The 27,328-nt window shown below is 42.7% G+C and overlaps 1 protein-coding gene across 4 annotated transcripts in view; it reads left to right on the top strand.

Annotated features, from left to right (window-relative positions):
• The window catches only part of UTP25 (UTP25 small subunit processome component), a 29,568-nt gene extending 7,723 nt beyond the window's left edge, over window positions 1–21,845 (top strand). For 3 of the 4 annotated variants that reach the window (XM_089909184.1, XM_089909198.1, XM_089909192.1), the window contains 8 exons: window positions 827–1,237; window positions 2,976–3,195; window positions 10,273–10,475; window positions 11,644–11,826; window positions 11,963–12,075; window positions 12,443–12,481; window positions 12,800–13,045; window positions 20,312–21,845. In XM_089909184.1, the coding sequence (XP_089765310.1) occupies window positions 827–1,237; window positions 2,976–3,195; window positions 10,273–10,475; window positions 11,644–11,826; window positions 11,963–12,075; window positions 12,443–12,481; window positions 12,800–13,045; window positions 20,312–20,555 (1,659 nt within the window). In that variant the 3' untranslated portion in view covers window positions 20,556–21,845. The remainder of the gene's footprint in view (window positions 1–826; window positions 1,238–2,975; window positions 3,196–10,272; window positions 10,476–11,643; window positions 11,827–11,962; window positions 12,076–12,442; window positions 12,482–12,799; window positions 13,046–20,311) is intronic. The other variant, XM_022593475.3, reaches the window with a different exon arrangement.
• The last annotated feature ends 5,483 nt before the right edge of the window (window positions 21,846–27,328 follow it).

The following is a 27,328-nucleotide window of genomic DNA, read 5'->3' on the forward strand; positions in this document are numbered from 1 at the left end:
CATTCCTAACCCTTGGTAACCACTAATCTGTTCTCCGTTCCTATAATTTTGTTATTTCAAAAGCGTTATATAAATAAAATCATACAGGTTGGCTTTTTTCACTCAGCATAATTCCCTGGAGATTCATCCCAGTTGTTGGCATATATCAATAGTTAATTCTTTTTTATTGCAGAGGTCATCCTTTCTTTATTGCTAAGATCAGCAGTTTTGTTACAGTGCAAAAATTCCCAAACTGGTATTCCACAAAATATTATTCTTTACGATTCTAATATATGTCTCAAAAAAAAAAAAAATCCAAACCAACAACAAAAACCTTGTTCCATGTCCAAGTAAATTTGGAAAACTCTGGGTCAGACGAAGTGGAACAGAGTCCTTGTTACAGGACTCAGCAGAATCTTTAGTGTCTGATCTGCATGTGACTCTCCCTGAGGGAGTTTAGGTTTTGTGGTGTTTACCAAAGTTATTTGACTGTCGGGCCCCCTTTTCTTTTGTCTAGAGTAAATTTTGACTTCCTACAGTGTGGTCCACAGGACAGGTTGTGACCCACTGATCTAGTGAAGAGCTCACCAGGTTTCTAAAGTCAGAAACCTTGGGCTCTAACCCTTAGCTCTGTTCTCCCCTGTTTGTCTGAATCCTATAACCTCTGAATCTCAGCATTTCCTAAACTGCAAGAAGAGCATTATAGTGTTTACCTTGTAAGGTTGTTGTGAGGATAAAGTGAGAGGATCTGTAAGTTGTGAAAGGTCTTGGTAAATTATAAAGCACTATATGAATGTAAGATACTGTAATTCATTTCTAACTTACTTCTTGATCATTTCTCCCACAGTGGCCCATCCTGGGCCAGCTTGTCTTTTCATCCAGGTTTCAACAGTTGGAAACCTTTAAACCCCCAAAGGACATTGACTTAAAGTCACTTCATCTCCAGAAGCCTCTGGAATCCACCTGGATCAAGACCAACAGCCAGTTCCTCTCTGGCCCCCCAAATTCAAGTAGCCCCTTCACACCCCTCCAGAAAGAGCTCTTCTTAATTATGAATTCTTACCGGGACCTATTCTACCCAGAAAGGACTGCCCTGAAGAATGGGGAAGAGATCCGCCAAGTGTACTGCCTGCATGTGATAAATCACGTCCTCAAAGCCAATGCCCAGGTGCTTGCCAACAACAGCAGATGCCGAAGCCAGAAACTTGGGGTGGGTGATGATGATGACTTCAGGGACCAAGGGCTAACGAGGCCCAAGGTGAGTGGCAGCAGCAGAACTTTGCCCTCAAGGAGGCTGTAAGGCACTAACATATAGGTCCTGGCACTTAGCAGGCTCTCAGATGTTTTAATGATCGGAATAATGAATGAGTCCAAGAATGAGCGTATTAGATGGGCCAGGTAATGTCAGAGCAGTGCTGCAGACAGCTCAGTGGACTGTCTCTAACAGCAGATCTAACTGGAAACTGGAGTAGGAGGTACCTCCATGATAATTCTCTCCTTAAAGATAAACCCTGATCCTACATAAGTAACACTCCACTATAAATCTCTTCTTTGTGATTGTCAGAGCTGGATGGGACCTTAAGAAGCCTTTTATTCAATCCCTACATATTACACCTGTGGACAGAGACCCAGATTCGTAGAGGACCTTGCTAAAGAGAACCAGGGAAAAAGTAGCAGAGACAGGACTAGAACCAAGGACTCTCTTCACTAAGCCACATAAATATGTAAACCTTGGAAAACAAAATCCCTATTTTTGCTTTGTATCATTATTGCTGCTCAAAGTGATGGTTACATTTATGTGGGCTCATAAGCCTAAGCTCCAGTGGACTGGGGGCTTACATCTTTTAATTCTGTCTACATTTTTCATGATGTCCTGGAGCTAGATACTGTGCCGCCCATACCCCCTTACCCCTTAGCCTCTGTGTCTATATTGAAGAAGCCTCATCTTCTTAGATTCTTCTCATTGAGCTTAATAGGATTTTAATACTGATATGGCTCTTAGAGATTTCTTAGTCCAACCCTCTTGTTTGATAGTTGGGGAAACCAAAGCCTAGACACTTACTTAGTGTGACAGCCGGGACAGTAACTTGGCCCTCTTCAAAACTGATCCATCATCCCTGCACTGTACCAAACTGAATCAGTACACCCCTCTGGCTGTGCTGGTTGCCTTTCTGGGAAACTACCTCAGAATCTTGAACATCAGGATAATAAGATTATCTGTTTCCATTTAGAATTGCAAAGTAGTATATGAGGTAGATTACCCATGAATCACATTCAGAATTTGGTGAATTGCCTGATCTGACTGGGGTTATATCCATTGACTGTATTGTTTACACAGCGGTAGTTAGAAGTTAATCATTTGTTAAGCATCTTCTGGTTTTTTTCCTCAACAGTTAAAATTAAGCACTTTTGGAAATGTTTGGAAAACTGAATCCTATATTTCCCATTGAAATATGATCTTATTTCAGAAATCCTTTATCATCATTTCTGAAAAATGTACTAGGAGATGTACTAGAAAAGTGATTTTAGTCCTTTCCTTACTAGCTTTATTCTCTACTTAATACATCTAATTCATTTGTTCAGCATATTCCTTGGGTCTTACGGATCAAAATACTGAACTAAGTTCTGTGGGAGACAGAAATGAGTAACATTTCTTGTCCTGAAAGAGCTTTGTGTGTTTATGCCCTTGGGTTTTTGCTAATGGACACCTCTGTTAAAGGCATTGACTTAACCTCAAAAAGTATTTCTACGTTCTGCTTAAGAATTGCCCCCCCACAAGGAGCCATGAGATTGAAGTCCATAGGACATGGTGCTGTGGGTCGGAAAGATGCTCAGCCTTCAGTACTGAGCCAGGTCCTGTGTAAAGAGGGTGACACGGATGTGGTCCTTGGCCAGGGGCTGCGGAACAGAGGGCTCCTTAGGTCCTCAGCAGGCTTACCTTGAGCTGTCCTTCCTTCCCCTTGCCCGTCCAAGGCTGCCCATCACTCCCTCCACAGGTGCTGATAGTGGTGCCATTCCGGGAAGCTGCTTTGCGGGTGGTACAGCTCTTCATCAGTCTTCTTGAGGGCGACAGCAAGAAGAAAATAATTGTAAGCAACAAAAAGAGGTTTAATGGAGAGTATGGCTCAGATCCTGAGGAGAGACCACCCAACCTGAAGAGGCCTGAGGATTATGAAGCTGTATTTGTCGGCAACATCGATGACCACTTCAGGACTGGTAATTCCTCCTTGTCAAAACTGAGACCCTGAGGGACCTGAGGTGTGAGGTGCACATAGCTGGAAGCTAGAAGCCTGGAATTAGGCATTCTTTCAGAGGGTCACTGACTCAGCCTCCTAGCAGAACCAGGATGCATTTGAGACGACTCGTCTGCCAGGAGAGAGTCTTGCCTTGGCTAATGGGGTACATACGTGGCTAATGGGATGGAGTGTCTGTGAAGGCATGTATGAAAGGCATATGCATGTTTATAACAAATGTCTCAGCATGCCTATAGCTGGTAGCTCACAGTCAATGCTACAGGGGTTCTTGGGGGAGTTGGAGGTGATGGGGCTGGGTGGGTCAGTCTGGGGAAGATGAATAAACTAGAGCATCTGTACATAATGGACTTACCTCCTGCCTGCCATGTGGAGTGCCCACACCTGAATTATCTCCACTCTGGACTTACTGACTCCCACCCAGCTTTGCACATTTTTGCTTGTCTGTCATTCAGCTCCCATGTACTTGACTGGCTGTACATTGAAAAAGTTCCTGGAAAATATTTTTAGTCACGTATGCCCATTTACCAATTATTAAGCATCTACTATGTGCCAGGCACTGTTAAGAAGCTGGAGATAAGAAATTAAAAGTTACTGTTAAACAAGTCCAGCCTTAAGACAAATCAGACAGTATGGGATGAGATGTGTTATGGTTAGAGGATAGTGGGTGTTCTATTTAAAGTATTTAAAGCAAATATCCTTACTCAAAATGGGCACAGGACTGTTAGGGAAGGCCTTCTGTTGGAGGTACCATCCATACTGAGTTGAAACCTGAGTAGGATTTAGCCAGGTACAAAGTGGGGTAATGAGAGTGGGAGAAAAAGTTTCAGACAGGAAACTGCATGTGTGGAGGCATCAGGGCGAATAAGCCAAATAGACCTAAGATTCAGAGGCTGTAGCATGGCTGGAGTGTGCAGTGCAAGGGGATGAGAGCTTATGGTTAGTTTTGAACATATGCAGGTGGCTAACAAACAGCTGATAAATGTCTTTTGTTTAATTGATATATAATTGAAGTATTAGCTTCAGGTGTACAACATAGTGATTCAATGTCTATACCTTACAAACTTATCACAGCAGCAAGTATAGTTACCATTTGTCACCATACAAAGTTAATGCAATATTATTGACTATATTCCCCATGGCATACATTGGATCCCTGTGACCTGTTCACTTTATAACTGGAAGTTTTATACCTCCTGATCTCCCCCATCCATTTTGCCCACCCTCCAACCCCGCCCTCCCTTCTAGCAACCACCAGTCTGTTCTCTGTATCTATCAGTCTGGTTTTTTGTTTGTTTTGTTTTTTAGATTCCACATCTAAGTGAAATCACATGCTATTGATATTTGTCTTTGTCTGACTTATTTCACTTACTGTGATACCCTCAGGGTCTATCCTTGTTGTCACAGATGGCAAGATTTCATTCATTTATGGCTGAGTAATAGTCCATTGTGCGTGTGTGTGTGCGCACCACATCTTTATCCATTCATCATCTGTGGACACTTACGCTGCTTCCCTATTCCATATCTTGGCTATTATAAATGTTGCAGTGAACGTAGGAGTGCATATATCTTTTTGAATTAGTGTTTTTTTTTTCCTTTGGATAAACACCCAGAAGTTGAATTGCTCAATTTTGTGGTGGTTTTTTTTTAATTTTTGAAGAACATCCATACTGTTTTCCATGGTGGCTGCACCAATTTACATTTCCACTAACAATGCACAAGGGTTCCCTTTTCTCCACATCTTTGCCAGCATTTGTTATTTCTTGTCTTTTTGATAAGACCTATTCTGACAGGTTTGAGGTGATATCTCATTGTGTTTTTTTTTCTCTCTATGCTTTGGTTAATAGCAACTTAAAGTACGTGGTGGCTGTAAGAATTTATAACTCCAAAATCACAGCCTATCATTTTATATTATTTCATTTTGATCACAGCACTTACTAGCCACCTGATACATTCTTCTTCTTTTTTTTTTAATTGGAGTAGGTATAGTTGATTTACGATGTTGTGCTAATTTCTGCTGTATGGCAGTGACTCAGTTATACACATATATACATCCTTTTTTATATTCTTTTGCATTATGGCATATCCCAGGAGATTGGATATAGTTCCCTGTGCTATACAGTAGGACCTTGTTGTTTACCCATTCTAAATGTAATAGTTTGCATCAACTAACCCCAGACTGTCAGTCCATCTCTCTCTCCTCACCCCTGACCTTGGCAACCACAGGTCTGTGAGTCTGTTTCTATTTTGTAGATAGGTTCATTTGTGCCATATTTTAGATTTCATATATAAGTGATATCATATGGTATTTGTCTTTCTCTTTCTGACTGACTCCTCTTAGTAGATAATCTGTAGTTGCATCCATGTTGCTGCCAAATGGCATTATTTTGTTCTTTTTTATGGCTGAATAGTATTCCATTGTATATATGTATCACATCTTTATCCATTCATCTGTCAATGGACATTTAGGTTGTTTCCATGTCTTGGCTATTGTGAATAGTGCTGCTATGAACATAGGGGTGCATGTATCTTTTTGAATTATAGTTTTGTACAGATATATGCCCAGGAGTGGGATTGCTGGATCGTATGGTAATTATATTTTTAGTTTTCCGAGGAACCTCCATACTGTTTTCCATAGTGACTGCACCAACTTACATTCCCACCAACAGTGTAGGAGGGTTCGCTTCTCTACACACCCTCTCCAGCATTTGTTATTTGTAGACATTTTAATGATGGCCATTTTGACCAGTGTGAGATGGTACCTCATTGTAGTTTTGATTTCTCAGTGTGATTTTGATTTGCATTTCCCTGATGATTAGTGATGTTGAGCATCTCTACATTTGACTGTTGGCTATCAGTACAACTTCTTTGGAAAAATGTCTGTTCAGGTCCCCTGCTATTTTTTAATTGGATTGTTTGGGTTTTTTTTGTTTTTTTTTTTTTAGCAGTATGCGGGCCTCTCACTGTTGTGGCCTCTCCCATTGCGGAGCACAGGCTCCGGACGCGCAGGCTCAGCAGCCATGGCTCATGGGCCTAGCCGCTCTGCAGCATGTGGGATCTTCCTGGACCGGGACACAAACCCGTGTCCCCTGCATTGGCAGGCGGACTCTGAACCACTGCACCACCAAGGAAGCCCTTTAATCCATTTTGAGTTGATTTTTGTAGATGGTGTAAGCTAGTGGTTCAGTTTCATTCTTTTGCATATAGCTGTCTAGTTTTCCCATCATCATTTGTTGATGAGACTGTCTTTTCCACATTGTATATTCTTGCCTCCTTTGTCATAGATTAATTGACCATATAAATATGGATTTATTTCTGGGCTCTCTATTCTGTTCTGTTGAACTGTGTCTGTTTTTGTGCTATTACCATACAATTTTGATTACTGTAGACTTGTAGTGTAGTTTAAAATCAGGTAGTGTTATACCTTCAGCTTTGTTCTTCTTTCTCATAATCAGTTTGGCTATTCAGGGTCCTTTGCAGCTCTCTACAAATTATAGGATTATTCTAGTTTTATGAAAAATGTCATGGGTATTTTGATAAGGATTGCATTAAATCTGTAGATTTCTTTGGGTAGTATGGACATTTTTTTTTTGAATTTTTGAATTTTATTTATTTTTTTATACAGCAGGTTCTTACTGTCCATTTAATACATATTAGTATATACATGTCAGTCCCAATCTCCCAATTCATCACACCCCCACCCCCACCACCACTTTCCCCCCTTGGTGTCCAGTATGGACATTTTAACAGTACTAAATCTTCCACTCTGTGAGCATGGTGTATTTTTGCATGTTTGTGTCATCTTTAATTTCTTTCATCAATACCTTGTAGTTTTCCAAGTACAAGTTTTTTACCTTCTTGGTTAGATTTTTTCTAGGTATTTTATTCTTTTTGATGCTATTGTAAATGGATTGTTTTCTTAATTTCTCTTTCTAATAGTTCATTATTAATGTATATAAATGCAACAGATTTTTGTTAATTTTGTATCCTGCAACATTACTAAATTTATTTATTAGTTCTGACAGTTTTTTGGTGGAGTCTTTAGGGTTTTCTCCATAAAGTATCATGTCATCTGAAAACAGTCAGTTTTACTTCCTCCTTTCCAATTTGGGTATCTTTTATTTCTTTTTCTTGCCTAGTTGCTGTAGCTAGGATTTCTAATACTATGTTGAATAAAAGTGGCAGAAGTGTGCATCCTTGTCTTGTTCCTGATTTTAGAGGAAATGCTTTCAGCTTTTTACCACTGAATATGATGTTAGCTGTGGGTTTGTCGTATATGCCTTTGTTATGTTGAGATACATTCCCTCTATACCCACTTTGTCAACCCATCCTTGCATCCCTGGAATAAATTCTACTTGATTATAGTGTATGGTCCTTTTAATGTATTGTTGGATTCAGTTTGCTAATAATTTGTCAAGGATTTTTGCATCTATGTTTATCAGGCATAGTAGCCTGTACATTTCTTTTTTTGTGGTGTTTCTGTCTGGTTTCAGTATCAGGGTTATGCTGGCCTCATAAAATGAGTTTGGAAGTGTTTCCGCCTCTTCAGTTTTTTGGAATATGTTTGAGAAGGATAGGTATTAAATCTTTAAATATTTCGTAGAATTTACCAGTGAAGCTCTCTGGTCCTGGTCTTTTGTTTTTGGGGAGTTTTTTGATTACTGATTCAATCACATTACTAGTAATTGATCTATTCACATTTTCTGTTTCTTCATGATTCAGTTTTAGAAGATTGTGTGTTTCTAGGAATTTATGTATTTCTTGTAGGTTATCTGACTTGGTGTATAATTGTTCATAGTAGTCTCTTATGATACTTTGTATTTCTGTAGTGTCAGTTATAACTTCTCTTTCATTTCTTATTTTATTTGGGCCCCTTCTCTTTTTTTCTTATTGAGTCTGGCTAAAGGTTTGTTAATTTTGTTTATCTTTTCACAGAACCAGCTCTTAGTTTCATTGATCTTTTTTTTTTTGTCTCCGTTTCATTTATTCAGTATTTCTCATCTGGCTTTTATTATTTCCTTCCTTCTTTGTTGGAAGTTTTTTTTTCCTTTCAGCATATTCGAACATATCATGCCATCTCCTTCTGGACCACAAAGTTTCTGATGAAAAATCAGCTGATATTCTTATGGGGATTCCCTTGTCTGTAATTAGTTGTTTTTGTCTTGCTGTTTAAGATTCCCTCTTTACCTTTGACTTTTGACATTTTAATTATAATGTGTCTTGATATGAATCTCCTTGGGTTCATTTTGTTTGGGACTCTTGGTGCTTGCTGGACCTGAATGTCTGTTTCCTTCACCACGTTAGGGACATTTTTAGCCATGATTTCTTCAGATAAGTTTTCTGCCCCTTTCTTTCTCTCTGTCCTCCTTCTGGGACCCCTATAATGTGGATGTTAGTACCCCTTTCTCTCTCTTCTTCTGCGACCCCTTAACACCGATGATAGTACACTTGTTGTTGTCCCACAGTTCCCTTAAACTGTCCTCATATTTTTAAAATATTTTTTCTCTTTGCTGTTCTGTTGGGGTGATTTCTACTACCTTGTCTGCCAGGTCACTGATCTGTTCTTTTCTACCATCTAGTCTGCTGTTGATTCCCTCTAGTGTATTTTTCAGTTCAATTATTATAATCTTCAGCTGTGTGAGTTCTGTTTCGAACTTTCTTATATTTTCTGTCTCTTTCTTGAGTTTCTCACCGTGTTCGTTCATTCATCTCCCAAGTTTGGTGAGCAACTTTCTGACAATGACTTTGAATTCTTTATCATTAAATATTTTTTCTGGGGTTTTATCTTGTTCCTTCATTTGGAACATGTGCCTCTGCTTTCTCACTTTGCTTGACTCTCTGTGTTTGTTTCTATGTATTATGCAAAACAGTTATTGCCCCCTGTCTTGAAGGAGTGGCCCTGTGTGGGAGATGAACTGTGTTTTTAACTTTTTCCTAGTTCTTGGTTGTCTTATAAACTCTCTCTCTCTGTTTGTTTCACTCCCATGGAGTCTAGAAATGCAGTCCCACCCCCATCTGCCTGAGCCTGGTGCTCAAGGAGTGTCCCCTGTGTGGGCTGCATGCGTTTGTTGCCTCAGGTCGTGCCCTGCAAGTGGCATGAGATGGGGTAGGCGTGGCTGCTGGTCGGCCATGTTTGTCAGTGCTGCACACAAGCAGTGCAGGGGAGTGGGGTAGGGGGTACTGGGGTACTCACCCACCACCACTGTTAGCAAATTAGAGTGCGAGTACAAAAACCGGCACCCGCCCGTGCCATCAAGGTAGAGGGAATTTGTAAAGATGGCATCTGCCAGCATTCTGTCCCCAGAGAGAGTCCCAGCCAACTTCTGCCCCTCTGGTAGATGCTTTACGATTAGCAAGTGAATCTCCTTCACGTATGATCTGGGCTCTCTACAAACTGCTACTTGTTGCTTAGGAAAGAGATGTGGGCAGGAAATATAAATTTTTGTGATGATAATGTTAAAGCCGTAATTAGTGAATATATTTATGCAGAGCTTTATGTAGAGTGAAAGAGAACTTGTGGGTGAATCCAGGGATTTGTAGAAGAGCTCTTTGAATATGGAAAAATAGATAAGGACCAGGTCAGTAATAGGAGAAGTAAGTGTTAAAGTCGTGGAAACCACCGGTAAGGAAAAGAACATTTCAAGGAGGGTGTGCTTATGCGTTCGTGGCAAGAAACACTAAAGTACCATTGAATTGGTAACTGAGAGCTGTTGGTGACCTTAGCAAGAGTCATTTCAGTCGTGTCCGGAGACTCAGAGGCAGATTGCAGTGCATTAAGGAGTGAGTGGGAGATTTTAAAGTAGAGACAATTTTCTGGAAGGTTTGCCCGTGAAGGAAAAGAAGAGGGTGGGAGCTAGGAGGGGCCGTAGATGCAAAGGAGGGATGATAATGATGATTTTAATAATTAAAGCAGTTCGAGCACAATTATATGCAAAGGGGAAGATGTGGAAGGTACAAGGGGAGGCTGCAGTTTGAGAGGGTGGAAACTAATGGCTTGGTGGTGACTCATGAACTGATGTGTGCTTGGCTGTTTTGTGTATAGGAGTGGCAATACTGCAGAGAAGCATCCGACTTTATGCCCCCTTCTATTCGTCAGACATCCTCATTGCCTCCCCTCTGGGCTTGAGGACCATCATTGGTGGAGAAGGAGAGAAGAAGAGAGATTTTGACTTTCTGTCTTCTATTGAGCTTCTCATCATTGATCAAGCTGACATTTACCTGATGCAGAACTGGGAGCATGTCTTGGTAATGCTGGTCATTAACATTTAGAGACAAGAAGCTCAGTGGTTTGAGTCTGAAATGGTTATTAAAGTCCAGATTAAAACTCAGCTTGGAAATGGAAATATTCCACATTTTCCAATTTGAAAATGGGAAATGTTGTCCCCTCTTCTACCCACAAGTTGGTCAGTAAAGTATCCAGAAAGATAAAAATTCTTGTCAACATTTTCAAATCTCCAGAAAAGATTTCTTCCCCTTAAAAGTTGCTTCTAGTAATAGACCAGTTTAGTGTGGTTGGTTGGTTGGTTGGTTGAAATTCCTCCTCACCAGGAATGTTTTTATCTAAAATGGTTCCTCCTATTTATGCTCGTTCTCTTTTGTTTGGTCTTCTCTTCAGTGGAGATGGGAAAACATTGCTCATGGTTTCTTAATTTGTGATGCTTTGCAGAGAAATGTAAGATGTTTTTGTCCCCCTACGGTAATTTGTGCTATAATTTTTTTTCTCCCTCTCAACATACCCTGCAATGTTTTGGGGTTTAGGATTGTGCTTTGGAGCAATCCTCATCACAGAACTATAGGTTTATTTTTCTAAGGCATGTGAGAATTTACCTTTTCTGCAACCCCAGAACTTGGAGTAAGTTTGGGACAAATAAAGCGGAGTACTTATTTATAAAATAGGGAATAATCTTATAGTACTTGTGACCCTTCAATATACATTACAAGGTAAAAATATGATTAAAATAGAAAAGGCATGTCGATGGTTGAGTCATCTTTATTTTGAGCAAAAGGCACATGTAGTCACTCAGGGAATTTTCTAACGTTGTTGGGAACCAAGTCATGGAAGGACAGCAGCTCTGTTTTCCATATCATTTCCCTTCTTGTCCAAATCTGGAACTGAGTTGCTTATAGAGTGACCAGAGTGGCATTTCAGAATTTCCTTTAAAAGAAATGTTCTGTATAGGTAGCATCTTGATCCTTTTCGAAAGATCCACGAGGTGGCCAGTTTGAGCTTTTCTTCTTGTTCACTTGACTATGGGCAAGTCACTCAGCCATCTGAGCCTGTTTTCTTGTAATTTGGGAGATGATAGTATGTACTTCATGGGGTTAAATAAGATGATGGGCTTATAGAAAGGTTAGCAATACGCAACAGGTAAGTGTTCAATAAGTATTAATGGAGTATTATTTCTGCTCAAAGCATTTGATGAACCACATGAACCTACTGCCCTTGGACTCACATGGGGTGGACTTTTCTCGAGTGCGCATGTGGAGCCTCAATAATTGGTCCAAGTACTATCGTCAGACGCTGCTGTTTGGGGCCCTGCAGGATGCCCAGATCAACTCTGTATTCAACAAGTACTGCGTCAATGTGCAAGGCCAGGTGGGTTCTCTCCTTCTTTCTCCGAATTTTCATGAAGTACTGTGTATTGTTTGGGTCATGAGGCAGAAGGAGAGGATAGCATTTGGTCAACAATGGGGATAGCTCACTTCCTAATGTTCTCACTGACTCCTGGCAGGTGGCTGTGAGGAACGTCCCGGTGACAGGCTGCATCAGTCATGTCCTGGTGCAGCTCCCACATGTCTTCCAGAGGATGGAAGCTGAAAACCTAGCTTCAGTGATTGATGCCAGGTACCCTCCCCTGTCCCGTTGGACCCCTGGGGGTCACAGAGAGGGATTTTACTTGGGCATTCAAATTTAGAATTGTATTCCATGTTGGCTTTATTAGTTAACCATTTACAAAATGAAATGAGATAGTTGAATCCAGTCATGCCATTGACAGAGGAGGACACTGAAGGCCAGAGAAGTGGTGTCTTGTCCTAGTTCCGATAGTGGCAGGGTTAGTAAATCAGGGGTACTTTCCCCTAGACTGTGGCATTTTAAAATTACATTAATTTTTTAATGCCGCATGTCAACAACTTAATTCTAAGCCCTTCAGGGCAAGAACTGTTTTTCTAATTCTCTATGTAATTTTCCCCTGTCTTCTCATTGTGTTTAGTCAGGGGACCCATGGTAGCAGAATGGTGCTTAACACATGGTAGGTGTTCAGTAATTATTTGTTGACTGACTGATTGACACCTGAATGAATGAATGATACAGTTATGTACTTCCTAGAGTAATTCTCTGGGATATACCAGCATCACATCTATTCTTCATGATGAATAGTGTTAGCACTTGCTTTTTCATGCGCTTAACAAGTTTTTTCCTTACATAATCTCTTTGCAATGAGGTAGGCCAAGTTGGCCTCTTAGGGGAGGTAGAAGGAGATTGTGACTTGCCCAGGGTCATGCAGTTGGCAGTGGCACTATGGCTCACCTCTAGACCACTGACTTTGCCCTTTGCCTTTCCAAATCAGGTTTAACTTTTTCGTCAACAAGATTTTGCCTCAGTATCGTGATGCAGTCATGTCTCACACGCTTATCTATGTCCCCTCCTACTTTGACTTTGTGCGTCTCCGAAATTACTTCAAGAAGGAGGACCTGAACTTCACTCATATCTGCGAGTACACCCAGAAGTCTGGTGTCTCCAGGGCCAGACACTTCTTCCTTCAAGGAGAGAAGCAGTTCCTGCTCCTCACAGAGCGCTTCCATTTCTACAAAAGGTAAAGTAGGGCCAGGTTTCAAGTGTCCTCTCTGGAGGGCCTGCTTCCAAGTGCATGGTGGGCTTTGCTGTGTTATAAAGTCCTCCCTTGCTTCACCTCCTGCAGACAAGCCAGAGTCTGGGGGGCTGGACAGACTTTTCTTGATTGGTTGGTTGGTTTTCTTCCAAAATGGGCATTGTCGGAAAAGGTGGTAGAAACGAATGAGTGACTACAGCATAACCTGTATATAGATCTGGAGTGGGTCCATACTTAGGGTACCTCCTGTAGCTGTGGGTATACCCCTCAAGAAAGACATTACAGAGTTGAGCAGCTCTCAGCTGAATACAGGAAAGGGAGGAACCTGTCACAGAAGCACAGATGAAACATTGGGGACTGTGTGGTCTGTGGAGATGGAAGTTGAGTACAGTGTCAGTGTTCAGAAAGTTCTCATTTGTCCTGAGGCAGTGTACACACAACTTCTGCACCAAGGAGAACCAGGACTAAGGGGCTCCTTGAAGTTTATGAGAAGCAAAAGGTGAGGGGCTTAGAGTTGAATATTTAAGGGCTTCAGGGTTTGCTTAGCTTCCCCACCATGTGACTTTGACAAAATAAGTTGTATTGACCCTTTTTTTTCTTTTTCTTTTTTTTAATTCTAATTAGAGTGTTAGTAATATTGATCCTTCTGTTACTATTTGGATTAGTTGCAGCCCTTTCTGCCCCCAGAGTTTGGTTATTTTATTGTTTTGCTAATTCTCTCTGCTGCCAAATGTAAAAGCCCCTTCTAAGCTCTTACCTAGAGAGACTGGAAATTGCATCCTATAACCTTTTCTTTCCTGATTCACAATAATGTCCAGTGAGTTTAAGTTCTGACTTTACTGTTTTATTAATTCTCAATTATAAGCTAATGAGGGGCACGTTTCCTCAGAGAATCCCTAACATCTAAGCCTGAATCTTGTAGGCTTTGGAACATATTAGATGATGCACCTTGGCGTTGCATTGCCTTTTAGTTTATGCCGATATTAGGATGGTGTCCCTCCGAAATGTTCTCCTTACCAGGATGGGGAGGGAGGGATCCAGCAGCCTGCTGGAGCGCAGCAAGCTGGCGTGACATGACTTCTTTGGGTATTCTGCTGCCTAGATGATCTGCTAGTGGAGAGTTGAGGAGTGACTACATTTGTGTTTGCTGGGCTTCATTCTTGGCTACCCAGACAAGGCTGTTTGGCCCAAGAGTGTTAACGAATACCTTCTTGCTGGCATCATTATTTGCTTTGTTTCAGTGAGTCGTTGTTTTCATTCATGTTGGAAATGGTATTTTGGGGGAGTTTGCACTCAGCAGGTCTAAAGAGCCCTTAGTTTTCCAAAAGCTTGATACATCAAAGCAAGTCCCTTAAATGAAGTGGATGGATTGGGAGACTTCCCTGTAGCAAGTGTGAACTAAGCTGGGATGAGGACTGCTCTCAAGTAGCAGCTTTTCAAGGAGAGGGCATGATGTCAAAGGAGCCCTTTCTCTTAAGTAGGCAGGACAGTCTCCTGTCTTACACTGTTCATTTATTGACCAAACTGTTTTGTCCCCAAAGTCACTATAAAGACAAACCGAACACGTGCCATTAGCTTTATACCCTGGACCAGGTTAGTGGGTGTTTAAGTTGAATGGAGATAATCTGCAACTGCCAATTATCTCAAGGTTCCCAGCTATAGATTTTTTTGCTTGAGAGGTCACCAAGGTGATGATGGGTATTTTGATCTGCAGTGTCTTTGTGATTTGATTTTTTTCATTTTACCTTGGGAAAAGTACATGTATTTTAAACTTTAGTATCCAGCTTTAAAATTCTGTATTTATATTCTCTATGGAAGTAGGCAGTGTTAGACATATTGCAGTTCGTTTGTGAGCTAGCAAAAAACTTTCAACCTGAGGATTTGTTTTCTTTGGGGAAATGAAACCAGTAGATTCTTAGGATGGGATGGGCATTTGGTCATGATGGCCCTCCTGAGGGGAGGACAGTTCACAGTTCTTTCTCTGAGCATTATCAGTGGGTTAGCACAGGAAGGAGGATTCTTAAGCAGGGGGCAATCAGAAACTCTGGAGGTAGGATTTCTGGAGGTGGGAAACGCTAGTGGGGTGTTTCTGAGTGTTCCCTGCCCCAGGGAGAACCCCAGTTGTAGAAGTAACAGACCTAGTCTTTATAGACTGTATGCAGGAGCCAGCCTTGCGAGTCAGTTGTGGGTGCCTCATTTATCTTTAACAGTTGTCAGGTAACATAGACATCTGGAATGTCCTTAGTTTTAGGTCCTGTCACAGTGTTATGCCATATTTGTAGGGGTCACTGAAGACCCAAAGCACATACAGGAGAGGAGGAAGGCAGGGGAAGAGGTGCAGAAGATCATGGGAATTGGTACTAACTGCCCCTCTGAAGGGGTTCTGGTCACATTCTCTTATTTCCAGGAGATGCCTAGTCTCTACTGTGGACGAATTGGTACTAAGAGAGATTTTCTTGGTTTTTAAATATAATACCTATTGGAATTGGTTTTGTTGTTTTATTTTGCTTTAAAAATACTCTCATTATAAGAGTATTACACAATTATTGTAGAGAACCTAGAAAATCTAGGTTAAAAAAATGGGATCACCGGGCTTCCCTGGTGGCACAGTGGTTGAGAGTCTGCCTGCCGATGCAGGGGACACGGGTTCGTGCCCCTGTCCGGGAAGATCCCACATGCCGCGGAGCGGCTGGGCCCGTGAGCCATGGCCGCTGAGCCTGCGCGTCTTGAGCTTGCGCGTCCGGAGCCTGTGCTCCGCAACGGGAGAGGCCACAACAGTGAGAGGCCCGCGTACCGCAAAAAAAAAAAAAAAAAAAAAAGGGATCACCTATAATCTTATTGATATAAATACCCATTTTGGAGTATTTCTTTCCTGTCTTTTTAATGTAAAAAACATGTGCCCGTGCACAGACACAGGCATTTTAAAAAGGATACCAAAATTGGGATCACAGTGGACACATTTGGATTTTTTTTTCTTTTATCTTGAATATTTTATGTGCTTATTAAAAAAAGCTTAAACAAGTTAGCATTTTGGTATATATTTGTATGTTATGGATGTATTTTTAAGTTAATATATATGTAGTTCTACTATATGTTGCCCCCACTCCAACTTTTTATTTGGGAAGATTTCATTTCAAAGGCATTGTAAGACTCTCCCAGTGAACATCTCTAACTCCTTCCACTTAGACTCCACCAGCTGTTAGCATTTTGCCACATTCTCATGCACCCACATTCTCTGTCTCTCCTTCTCTCTTTCCACTCACATCTCTTATTTTTTCTTCCTGAACCATTTGAGAGTAAATTACGGGAGGCTTCATGACACTTATTAACTCCTAAATCTTTCAGCCTGTAGAGCCTAAAAACAACATTCTTTTATCTAACCACAACACCATTAACATACCACTTGACATTACTGCAGTAATACCATCTAATATTTAGTCTGTATGCAAATTTTCCTAGTTGTTCCCAAAATGACTATTACAGCTGTTTCTCACCACCACCACCCCCAATCCAGGATTTAGTTAAGAATCCTACATTGCATTTGCTTGACATGTTTCTTTAGTCTATTTTAGCAGTTCTCAAGCAGGAGCAGTTTTGCTCCCCAAGGGACATTTGGAAATATCTGGAGACATTTTTGGTTGGTACAATTGGAGGGTTATTTTAGTGGTCTAGTGGTTCAAGCGGGTCAAGGCCTGAGTGCTGCTAGACGTCCTACAGTGCACAGGACAGCCCTTACAACAAAGAATTACCTGGCTTAAAATGGCAGTAGTGCCAGGGTTAAGAAACCCTGATCTAGAATAATTCTCTTCCTTTGTTCCTTGTTGTGATACTGATATTTTTTGAAGAGTCCAGTCCAGTTTCCTGTAGAATGTCCCACATCTGGATTTGGCTGTTTTCTTATTATTTAGATCAGTGTTCCCAAACTTTGCTGCATATTAGAATCCCCTTGGGGAGCTTTTAAAAATCTGAATGCCGGGGCTTCCCTGGTGGCGCAGTGGTTGAGAGCCCGCCTGCCAATGCAGGGGACACGGGTTCGTGTCCCGGTCTGGGAAGACCCCACATGCCACGGAGCGGCTGGGCCCGTGAGCCGTGGCCACTGAGCCTGCGCGTCCAGAGCCTGTGCTCCACAACGGGAGAGGCCACAACAGTGAGAGGCCCGCATACCGCAAAAAAAAAAAAAAAAAAAAAAATCTGAATGCCCTGGTCATACCTCAGTATCAATTAAATCATGGTGTTTGGGGATGGGGACCAATTACAGGTATTTTTCAAAAACAAATAGGTGATTCAATGAGCATCAGAGTTCAGGGACCAAAGATTTAAACATTATTTTAGTAAGAATTCTACATAGAGGATATTGTGTTCTTCCCCCTGCATCTCCTCAAGTGACCCAAGGTGTCAGTTTATCCCATTTTTGGTGATACTAAATGTAATCATTTGGTCAAGGAGGTCTGCTAAATCTTTACATTGTAAAAATACCTTTTCTGTGTAATTATAAGTAATCTTTAAGGTGTGTATAGCATCCTTTTTAATGGTTGCATAGTGTTACATTGTATGGGACAGTTTCCTTTTAATGGGCATATTGACTCGTTGTTTTCTGTTATTATATACAATAATGCCAAGAGCATCCATATGCGTAGTTGATGGCATAGTTGCCTGGGCATTTCCTTAGGATAAATTTGGAAAGGAAAACTTACTTGTTCAAAAGCTGTACCCAGTTTAAAATTTGCTGTGTGTTGCCGCTCCCATCTTCTCCCCTCCCCGCTAAAATACACACTCACAATAATTTATACTCCATTAGCCTATTTCTGTAAAACCCTACTTTTTTCCAGTGACTTGATAGTCAAAATGATACCTCATGGTTTTAATGTCTTTTTCTTGCTTTTCTGTGTTTTTTGTAATTGTCAGTTGAATGTAGTGCCTGAGTAAGTAGTTGGCCCGGACACCTCTTCTGTCAGGCCACTAGTGTGGCAGGTGTGAATCTAGTTAGGATTTGGTTATTACCATAGTTACCTTCTATTTACCACAGACTGCCAGTTCCTCCAGCAGACAGTGGCCCACTGTGGGGCCCGGTGCCGGAGGGCCTTGTCTCAGTGTCCTGCTCCCCTCTCAGCTTTCACCATGCCCTGCACCCCTGTGCCAAGGGAGAGCCTCTCCCACGCTCGGGCCCCTCCCCCAGCAGCAGGCTGCTCCTGCTCGCTCCTCCCCTAAGGCTTGAAGTGGGGCAGGTGTTCTCCTGGTCCAGCTCAGATGCAGGCAGGTTCTGTCCATCCTGGGCTTTGGAGCTGGCGCTTTCTCAGGGCTCCTACACCACCCTCCATGGTGGCCAGCCTCTGCCTTGTTCTACGAGGGGTCTTGGTGGGAAAGAGTTCCCAGCTTCTCTGCGGTGGTGGCAAACATCTGCTTACATCAGTGCAGGATCTTGGACTGAACAGGCTTCATGCCCTTTCCCCAGGACAGACTGCTCTTTTTACTGGATGTAAGTCCTGTGGTGGGGAGGAATGGGGTGAGGGGTTAATGCCCCTCCCTTAAGGCATACAGTTTTGCTGCTTCTGACTCCACCCTGGCAGTTGACCTTTGCCCCTCTCATTGGCTTCAGGCTTTAGCTTCATGTACAACATGGCTCTGGGAAGAGAGTGAGTTTTCATGTCTGCACCACCATTGGGGTGTCTCAGGTCTTCTGCCTTGCCTCCAGTCTCTCCAGGGCTCCCAGTGGAGACCTGTGGAAAAGCCCTCATGACTGTGAAGTAAAGGAGTGTCCGGGAATCCCAGGGATTCTGAACTGTCATGCAAGCCCATAATTGCCCTTTAAGAACTTGTTAAAAGTGTAGCTTTTTTCTTCCTACCCACTTTCTTAGCAGCTGCCCTCTTCCCCACTGTGCTCTGCCAAAGGTGAAGTGGTTCATATGTCCTGTCTTTCTTCAGACAATCTTGTCACTCTTTGGAATTCAGTCAGTGGTGGGCTGAAGCTGGCTCATGCCAGCTCTTAAGGTATGGTTGCACATCTCTTCCCAGTTCCAAGTTCAGCAACATGACACTGGTAGCTTGAGATGGAGTATTTACACCACAGAAATTGGCAAATGCTTCAAATCAGCACCTGTCCTCCCCCACTGAGAATCAGTTGTTAAACACACACCAGGGCACCGTTGAATCAGTTCACTTGGTTTCCCTGTGACATCAGCTGTCTAGGCTCAGGAAAAGGAACACTGTTGTAGATTATCTTTTTCTTGTTAGCATGGGAGCAGTATTCTCTTGAGTTTTCTACATACTAAGCAGAAATGGAACTCTGTTTGTTTTGATAACTACTGAGACAGAACTGTGTTTTTCAACATCATTAGCCATTAAAATTCCTTTATGGAAAGAGGATGTGGAAAGATGAACCAAGTAATTGACTGCAGTTATATTTTGGGAGAGGAGGGCCTCCAGAGAGATCAGGATGAGCTAAGGGATAAAAAGACAAGGAAAACTTATTGTCCATGAATAAAATAAAATTCCTGAGGGAGTCTGACATCAGCCCTGTATGAGAGTCTAACAGGAAAAATCAGAACCTTGTCAACGTATAAAATCTTTGGTCATGGAGCCCAAGAGGGAATGATTGATCTCAACCTGAACCGTAAGGCAAGTCCCTAGGGTCTGCATGCCCCCCGCCACCATGCAGCCCAGTGCAGCAGGGAAAGAAGCGAGGAAGCTGTTGAAATTAATTGCCTTCCCATAATGCCTAATGGGTCCTTGGGCAGGATTTTGTAAATGGGTGAACTTGGGACATCTGCCATGGAGTTAACATGTCTACAGAATGACAAGAAAAGACTAATGGGAGTGCATTTACAGCTTATGCAGTTTATTTTATGTACTGGGTCTGGTCTGACCTCATCTCCATTATAGAACACTGTTTTGCCTGATTATAGTAAGGATAGTTAAATTGGAAATGCCTGCTTTTCAAATTTTCTGCGGCAGATTTCTAATCCTTGTCTACTATTCTTCCCCACCCTACCTCAGTCTGCTCAGATTAGGCTCAAGAAGTGCAAATTCATTTTATCATTATCTTAAGCCAAACATTAGGAATTCAAATGCGCTGTCACAAAAAATGAGCCCCTCTGGCTCAAATTAGAGTAACTTTTGGTCTGTGTGTTATTTGTGCCATGGTCTTTCTCCTTGCGTGAAACAGCGAGAGTGACTGTGTCCCTGTAAAACTCTTCAGTGGCTTTTCCATAAAATTTCTCATGTAGACATAGCCTCTCTTTCTCCTTCTAACAGATACACAATAAAAGGCATCAGGAACCTGATTTTCTATGAACTGCCAACATATCCCCACTTCTACAGTGAAGTCTGTAACATGCTGCAAGCCACCACCAGAGGACAGGAAGCTGCCTGGACCTGCACTGTCCTCTACTCCAAGTACGATGCCCAGAGGTTGGCTGCTGTGGTCGGGGTGGAGCGGGCTGCACAGATGCTGCAGTCCAAGAAGAACGTCCACCTCTTCATTACTGGAGAGAGATGAGAATTGGTTGGACAGGAAATGGTGTTTGGTGTGATATGTCATGCTTGGTTCTGTGTCACTTGGGCCTGATTCTGATCACTTACACAAAGAAGGGCTGCAACAAGGAAGGAGCACCAGGCAGGTTCTTATCAGATACTTCTTTCTTTTCAGATCATATATACCTGAAAAGTTCAGTGTAAACCAGATTTTGGTAAAACCCATCTTTCAGAGGTCAGGGGAGAGCTCATGGGACTCTGAGAAGTTGATAGAAGGAATCTTGTGAATTTTTTTGTACGCCATAAATTCCTTTGTTGTGACTTCACCTCTGATTTATTACACTTGGTAAATTCTTTCAGATTTGCCTGTTTCTATTTGACACCTTCTTAAAGTGAGGCATGCATTTCTTTGCTTGTGAGAACTGGTTATGAGAAATTGGAATACTTCTTTGCTGTTGAATATCATCTTAGTTTTGGATCACACAGGTTTTGCAAAACTGTTATTTTTCCCCAGCCAAACTTTTTTAAACCTTAAATATTCTATTTTAATTCAACCTAGAAGAGCACATTCATTCACTGATCTTTTTTTAACTCCTAAATGTTTTAGTGAAAATATATACTTAAAAATCACATTATATAAAATAACATTAATTTCTACTTTATTTCAAGAAATAATTTTGTGAAATTCTTGATGTTGCAAATTCATCTTCAACATCACTGTCTTCATTGCTATAGTCATTTTTTAAGTCATATAACATAAAGGAAAAGAAGTTACAGTTTTAAAAACATTTTTAGGATGTTCCCTGGTGGTCCAGTGGTTTGGGCTCAGTGCTTTCACTGCCGAGGCCCAGTTTCAGTTCCTGGTCAGGGAACAAAGATCCTGCAAGCTGCACAGCATGGCCAAAAAAAAAAAAAAAAAAAAAATTGAACTATTCTCAGACAGAAAAATTACAAATTCAGAACCTGAATCATCTGAAAATAAATTGCCAAGTTGCTGGGCCTGTCACTCCTAAAAATCACTCCTGAATTTGGTATGTATTTCATGTAAACAAGGACATTTTTCTGTGTAACCTCAAAACAACTGTCAAATCAGGAAATTGCCACTAATCCTTGGGCCCCATTCAGATTTTGCCAAATGTCCCAATAATAACCTTTATAGCAAAAGGATGCAGTTCAGAGTTACATGCTGCTTTGAGTTGTCATGCCTCTGTAGTGGCCTTTATTCTGAATGGTACCTCAGCTTTTTCTTGGCTTTCTTGACCTTGACACTTTATTTTTTTAATTTTTAAAAATTAAAAAAATTTTTTAACATCTTTATTGGAGTATAATTGCTTTACAATGGTCTGTTAGTTTCTGCTTTATAACAAAGTGAATCAGCTATACGTGTACATATATCCCTATATTTCCTCCCTCTTGTGTCTCCCTCCCACCCTCCCTATCCCACCCCTCTAGGTGGTCACAAAGCACTGAGCTGATCTCCCTGTGCTATGCGGCTGCTTCCCACTAGCTATCTATTTTACACTTGGTAGTATATTATAAATCCATGGCACTCTCTCCCTTCGTCCCAGCTTATCCTTCCCCCTCCCCATGTCCTCAAGTCCATTCTCTACATCTGCATCTACCTAGCCTGCGCCTAGGTTCTTCAGAACCTTTTTTTTTTTTTTTTCAGATTCCATCTATATGTGTTAGCATACGGTATTTGTTTTTCTCTTTCTGACTTACTTCACTCTGTATGACAGTCTCTAGGTCCATCCACCTCACTACAAATAACTCAATTTCATTTCTTTTTTTTTTTTTTTTTTTTTTTTTTGCGGTACACATGCCTCTCACTGCTGTGGCCTCTCCCGTTGCGGAGCGCAGGCTCAGCGGCCATGGCTCATGGGCCATGGCTCACGGACCCAGCCGCTCCACGGCATGTGGGATCTTTCCGGACTGGGGCACGAACCCGTGTCCCCTGCATCGGCAGATGGACTCTCAACCACTGCGCCACCAGAGAAGCCCTCAATTTCATTTCTTTTTATGGCTGAGTAATAGACGTTGACGCTTTAGAAGATTACAGGCCAGTTATTTTGGATGGTGTTTCCTGTCAGATTAGGTTAGGTTAGGTTTAGTTTATGCATCTTTGGCAGGAGCAGCATAGAACCGATGCTGCATCTTCCTTGCTGCATCTCTTCAGGCGGTGCATGATTTCCACCTGTCCCATCATTATGACGCTGACTGACCACTTGTTTAAGGTGGTGCTTGCCAGACTTTTTCACTATAGAATCACTCATTCCCCCTTTATTAATTTATATTAATATTACAAGTATGGATTCTTCATTTTTTTATTCAGTGAGTTGTAATTGGTTATTATCGTTATTTCTTTAGATGCTTAAATGGTCTCAGATATGGCCAGCAGGAACACCTTCAAGCTGGCTCCTGTGTCTTCTTAACACATCCCCCTTTTACTTGGGCATTTCTTTATTTTCTGCCACTATAAGACATTCCAAGTTTGTCTTATACTTTCCCTATTCCAGCCCTGCTTTCTTTAGTGGAAAATTATCTCAAAGCGAAGATTTGAGTGCTAAGTGTACTCAAAACCATTGTGGAGCCACTGGTCCCAGGCCATCTCAGTGGTCAGAGCTGGGGAATATCTGCATGTGTGTATATGTATACACACACCTATGTGCCCACGACATCTAAATTTATTTCTGTGTCCATATATTGAAAACCATGAATTTACACCATACCTCCAATTTCAGACTGACAACACAGGGTTCCTTTTGTTTTCTCCCTTTCCAAACTTGTAACTCCCTTCTCACATAGTGAGACATGTGGCTCCCATTAGGCTCAGTGGAACAACCCATATTGGTACAGATTTTCTTCCTCTTGGACATGCTTAAAATTGCTCATCAAAAAAAAAAAGTGAAATCACTTTTGGGGTACTTTTCCTGCTAGATATTTAAATAAGCATTTTTATTTCTCTCTCAACATGAAGAGTAGAACTATTCATTCCATATATAGATGGGTTCCTAAAGTTTTGCAAATTTATAGGCTTAAGCCAGCCAAACTCATGCTACAAAGAACATTTTTTAATATATATTTTTAAAATGGAGTATAGTTGATTTACAATGTTGCATTAGTTTCAGGTGTACAGCAAAGCAAATCAGTTATACATATACATGTATCCACTCTACAAAGAACTGTTTAATCCATAGAGTGCCCTGTGGGTATTGGCATATTTGTGCTGTGTTTACCATAGAGCCTGTGTATTATGAGAAAAGAAACGAGTCATTTGCCTAGTTCAGAGATAGGAGGAAGAAGGGACTCTGATTACCCCCATCTTCTATTTCCATGTTCTTTTCCCTGTGAATTGTAGCTAATTCGTGGCTTTCATTATCACTATTCACAAGACTCTCAAATCTCCATCTTCTCTGGACCTCCACTCACATGTGAGCCTGGATTTCGAGTCTGTGATATAGCCCCAGAAATACATATTCTTTTAAGCATCCCTACTGATATTAATGCTAGCTTATAGCCAGCTAACTGCTTCTCACCTACAGAGAACACTGAGGGTTTCAAGTGCGAACCAAGCAGTATTGCTTCTGTTCCTGGCTCAGCACCTGGGAAAGAAGGTAAGCCTCGGCAGTGGCCCTGGCTCCTGAGTTGATTGCAAAGAGTTGACTTTTTGGAGTGGTTTCATTAAAAGCATGCTTTAACATCAGGTCTCTCACTCACACAAAATAAGGGAGAGAAGAGGGTCTACTGGACCACGGATAATAACACCTGAGCTGGAATGATACCCAATCTTGATATTTCTTACCAAGGCTCATCTTCAGCAAGCAAGTACCTATGTAGTGCTGGTAGAAAATAGACAAAGGAATGGTCCCAATCCTGGGAAGAGGTAGAATTTTAAGGTAGGAAAGGGAACTTAACCAGAAAGTAAGAGTTTTCAACTTTTTTATTTTCTTCCCATAGTAATAACAGCTTAGCACTTTTCTCTTTGAGGGGAAAAAAGCTTTGAGTCATGAATGCTTTCTGCAGCTGGCTGCACCATATGCAGTATTCAAAAGACAAGAACTAGCTAATCATAGAGAACCAGCGGCAGCTTAACAGCCCTCTGCTGGCTTCCAAAGGGCTTATAATTGAGTACAGATGGTCCCGGCAGGATGGGTATGAATCCCTGCTGACTCTTCACATCCCAGAGGGCCAAGGGGGGCTCATGAAGCCTCCCAGCCCTGATTGTGCCCTCGTGGGGGCCACTGAGGAAGGAGGGGAGGCAGGTGGTGCGAGAGCCTGCTGGCTGCCTTCTGCCCAGCCTTCCCTCGGCTGTGTGAACAGATCTTCGGACCGCAGAGTGTAGCTTTGATGAGTCTAGGGTCTCAAGATTACAGAAGTCCTGGGGTAAGGGAACAGGGTTGGGGGTTCTTTATAATCATTGGAAGAGCCTCATTGTGCAACCTGCAGGTGGCTGCAGGGCGCCAGAGCCTCACGGAGGAGGGATGTGGTGGGCATGCACAGACGGCTCCTTTCAGGGAGCATCCTCCTGGGGGTGGGGCCCTCACAGCTGGCCCGCCCTCTCCTTTCCCACTCTCTTTCCCATCTCTTTCCCAGCTTCTCTCTTTTTTTGGGGGGTGGGGTACGTGGGCCTCTCACTGTTGTGGCCTCTCCCGTTGCGGAGCACAGGCTCCGGACGCGCAGGCTCAGCGGCCATGGCTCACGGGGCCCAGCCGCTCCGCGGCATGTGGGGTCTTCCCGGACCGGGGCACGAACTCGCGTCCGCTGCATCGGCAGGCGGCCTCTCAACCACTGCGCCACTAGGGAAGCCCCCAGCCTCTCTCTTTAAAGGAGTTATGGTAGTCATCCTTGCATCATTCACAAAAAGCTTTTCTGGCTTTTCTAGCTAAACAGAATTCTAAACTTCAGTCTCATTCAAAAAACTTTTCTAGCTAAGTAGAATTCTAAACAAATTTCAGTCTGCTCTTAATACCAGAGTCAGTGAATTGGGAGTAGATACACAGATAATCCAAAATTCATGTAGTCTTTGGAGCGGGAAAGAGAGAAGACAGCTCCCTCTCCTTACCTTGGGGCCTAGCCATCCCTCCCACGTGAATCTACCGCTTCTAGCTGACAGCACAAAGTGCATTTCTTTCTAAAGACTTGTATTTCTTCCTCTTATACCATATGCTCCAGCCAGAGCTGCAGTAAAATTCTATGTATCATGTCCTGTTTCTGAGCTGAACACGCGTTCCTATCCCCTCATCGTTTGCCTTGTTTCTGTGAGAACCCTCCTTTCTTCAGATGTGGGAAGGAGTTCCCTCTGCATTGCTTGCATTTCAGTATGATTCCTGGATTTGCCTTTCACCTCTGGCCACGTTGCCATCATTCCTGTGGGAGGTGAGAGCATGAGAAAGAACAGAGGTCTGGGCCTCAATCAAACGGGCCGGCTGTCTCAATCGTTAGAGTCCTATGTGCCAAAGGAGTCAGGGCTGAGAGTGGATTGCTACAAGGCTTGCTCGCCCTGCACAGAGAAATCTGAACCTGGTGGGCAGCTCCACCTAGGTGTCACCCTCACTGCTGGGAGGAACACCTGCACTTGCTTGTCCTCCTGGCTCCCACAGTGGGCGGGGCATGGCACAGTCCTGGCCAAGTTGTCATGGTCTCCAGGCTTGGGCCTCTGCAGCTGGCTGGGACCGGTGGGAGCTGTAGCCTCGGCTGACACAGGGAAAGAAGGCAGTCTTTGCTGCTTGGCTGATTTGGAAGCTGTGCCGAATTCCTGCCCATCTGTTCTCCCAACTGAGCCAAGGCCAAAGCTGTCTAGCTCTTGCCAACCCAGGGAATGACATGGAGCCCTGTGTCCTGCAGCCCTCATTCTCACTGCCCTCTGCAGCCCCTCATCTGTCAGTTTGACTCCCCACAGAGATGGCCCTGGGCTCACAGCTGCTGTTTGCCCACAGATGTTCATGGGTTTTCTGCCTTGTATGTTCTCCATCATTTTTCAAAACCGGCCCCGAGCTGGGTGCTGGCACCGACATTACCACCAACCCACTGTGGCTCTGTGCAGGTCCTCCTGGCCACCTCTTAGCTTTCTTATCTTTATAAAGTGGGGTACAGTCTCCACTATCCTGACAGAGGGACATGAGAGAAAGTAGAAGAGACTGCTGTCGTTTGCCCTGTACTCGCCTCCTACTTCCCTAGTAAGAGGACCCTGGATTTTATTGGCTGACAAAGTGCCCAGTCCCCCTTGCGGTAGGGTGTGGCCAGGGAAAAGAGCCCTAACCTTGGGGCAGACGCTTAGGAGAGCTCTTTGAAACTGGTAGGAACACCACTTTTTCCTCTTGTTCTCCCCTTTTTCCTGCCTGCAACACAGAAGTGATGGTTGAAGCTCTAAAGGACAGAACTCTGTGCACAGAAGATGGTGGAGCCAAAAGACAGACGGAGCCTGGCTCTCAGGTCATATCCTGAAGCTGCCGTCCCAGCTCTACGTGGTCTCTCTTCACACTTTTCCGTGAAAACCTAAATCCCTCATTTGTTTCAGCCACTGAGGCCAGGCTGTATTGTTGGCCTCAGGCTGAATTGCCAAGTCCTAACGGCTACAGAGGACAAAAATGGGATCACAAGTCCTGAAGTCCAAAGGCTCTGCCTATTCTTTCTTCTTTCTTCTTGTCTCTGCAGGAAGCAGCATGGACATTGTGCTTCAAGGTTGACGCCTGGCCATTTGGTGACAGTGCGGAGTGAGCGCTAAGACGTGTCTGGCTTTGTGCCATCACTTCCGTAATCTCCAGTCCAACTGGATCTTATAAGAATGAGGGAGGACAT

This window comes from Delphinapterus leucas, chromosome 1 (genome assembly GCF_059928025.1).
Source record: "Delphinapterus leucas isolate spDelLeu-1000000601 "Yukka" chromosome 1, BTC_Dleu_Yukka2, whole genome shotgun sequence".
NCBI classification, from domain to species: domain Eukaryota; kingdom Metazoa; phylum Chordata; class Mammalia; order Artiodactyla; family Monodontidae; genus Delphinapterus; species Delphinapterus leucas.